Source organism: Lolium perenne, chromosome 2 (assembly GCF_019359855.2).
Source record: "Lolium perenne isolate Kyuss_39 chromosome 2, Kyuss_2.0, whole genome shotgun sequence".
NCBI lineage: Eukaryota > Viridiplantae > Streptophyta > Magnoliopsida > Poales > Poaceae > Lolium > Lolium perenne.
In genome coordinates, this window is record NC_067245.2 from 155,803,492 (window position 1) to 155,805,203 (window position 1,712).

The 1,712-nt window shown below is 46.6% G+C and overlaps 1 protein-coding gene across 1 annotated transcript; it reads left to right on the forward strand.

The window, feature by feature from the left end:
• Positions 1 to 283: 283 nt before the first annotated feature.
• Positions 284 to 1,252, forward strand: LOC127322011 (uncharacterized). The gene is made up of 2 exons (XM_051350960.1): positions 284 to 528; positions 844 to 1,252. Exons 1-2 carry the CDS (start codon positions 284 to 286, stop codon positions 1,250 to 1,252), a joined length of 654 nt encoding a protein of 217 aa, XP_051206920.1.
• Positions 1,253 to 1,712: the final 460 nt, after the last annotated feature.

Sequence of the window (1,712 nt, forward strand, 5' to 3'; positions counted from 1 at the left end):
ATAGGAGTCATGTCACCTGGTTTCAATGCGCAAGCAAAAATTAATAAACTTGGAAAATAACGAATCGTCGTCGAGTTGCCTTCTCCACTAAGTCGTCTTCGTCAACAGAGACTCTGTCACACGTGGAACTACTGTAAAAAAAACCCCACTTCTTCGTAAAAAACCGCACTTCTTCTCATCCCCACTTATTCTCTTGATAGTTCCGATTTGTCAGGCCGCAGTTGTCAAGAGCGCCGGTTGCCTTCTCCTCTTCCTCCTATCTCTCCGCCATTGCTGACACACCATGGGAGGGGCAGCATCATCCCCCGCCAACTTCGAGCCGGTCTTCCGAGACAAGGACGATGGCAAGCGGACCACAGAGGTTCACCAGTTCCGTGCGCATGGCGACACTTGGATCCAGGCTGTGTACACGAACGAGATGAGCACCGTCGAAAGCATCCTCGACATGTACCTGGAGTGGCTCAAGGACGAGAGGTACCGGTTTGTCGGCCTCGATCTTGAGTACGACTTCCAGCAGAAAAAATTGCGGTCATGCAGATAGCTTTGAGGGAGCACGTTCTCGTCTTCCACTTGATCAAGTATGTATTCTAGAGATTCGACTGTTCTTAGGTAATATGTTATCTTGCTGATTTGGTTTACTTCTATATATTCAGCCGATTTGGTTGTACTTCTATAGATGGGTTCTCTGCATAATATGTATCACTTCGAACTAAAACATGCTCCACCTCTTGATCTTGAAATGTTGCAAGCCCTGCTTGCTTTTTCATGAACCTATGAGATTCATATTGCTAATTCTTAGTGCACAATATTGTAAACAATCTTATTGTAATTTTTGCAATGTAGGTGCCAGGACAATATATACGCGCTAAGGCAATTCCTGAAGAATAAGGATGTCACATTTGTAGGTGTGGACATAAGGACTGACCACAGGTTGCTTTACAAGCAATGGCTGTATATTCCACCTGGGAAGCATCTGGACCTCCAGGATATGTTGAAAATACCAGGTTATGGTAACAGGGCTGGCATGGCTACTATGGCTTCCGACCTCATCCACCCCAAGTACGCCGGCATGAAGGAGAAGTTTGTGACGGACTACGACAAATTCGTAGGCCATAATTACTGGGAATGGAAGCCTCTATCCGATATGAACCTGGAGTATGCTTCCATTGATGGTTATGTCGCCTATGAACTCGCCCGCATCGCGAGTATAGTGAACCAGGGACTGCATCCACTACTAGGAAAAGGGCTATAGCTGCATGGAGAAGTGGCGGCGCACCATCATTGACGCGCGCCGGTGGCAAATACCGCCGGCGAGCCAAATTAGGCCGCGCCGGTGAAGAACCTATACTGCCGGCGCACACAAAAAATTAGTGCGCCGGGGATAAAATTCGAAGAGATCTGGCCGGAAGCAAAAATTTTGGGCACCTTACCCCCGGCGCACCTCTATGGTGGTGCGCCGGTGGTAGACAATTTAACACCAGCGCACCACCATAGAGGTGCGCCGGGTGTAAGTTGCCTACATTTTTCTCTCCACCCCCCCCACCCGGGATCGCCTTTTCAGTTTTCAAAAAAATAAAAGAAAATGATAGAAAATTCAAAAAATAAAATCCTTTGAACTGCCCATGTATTATGTAATCTAGCTTTCATCAAAATTTGAAAAAAATGAATTTCGATATATTATGCAAAATGGCGTCATCTTTCGGTAGAACGGG

What these genes read in the sequence shown, in the direction of transcription:
- LOC127322011 (XM_051350960.1), top strand. Translation starts at nt 284, where the DNA reads ATGGGAGGGGCAGCATCATCCCCCGCCAACTTCGAGCCGGTCTTCCGA. An exon ending in TTCCAGCAGAAAAAATTGCG is followed by an intron (nt 529 to 843) that starts GTCATGCAGATA and finishes TTTGCAATGTAG; the next exon opens with GTGCCAGGACAATATATACG.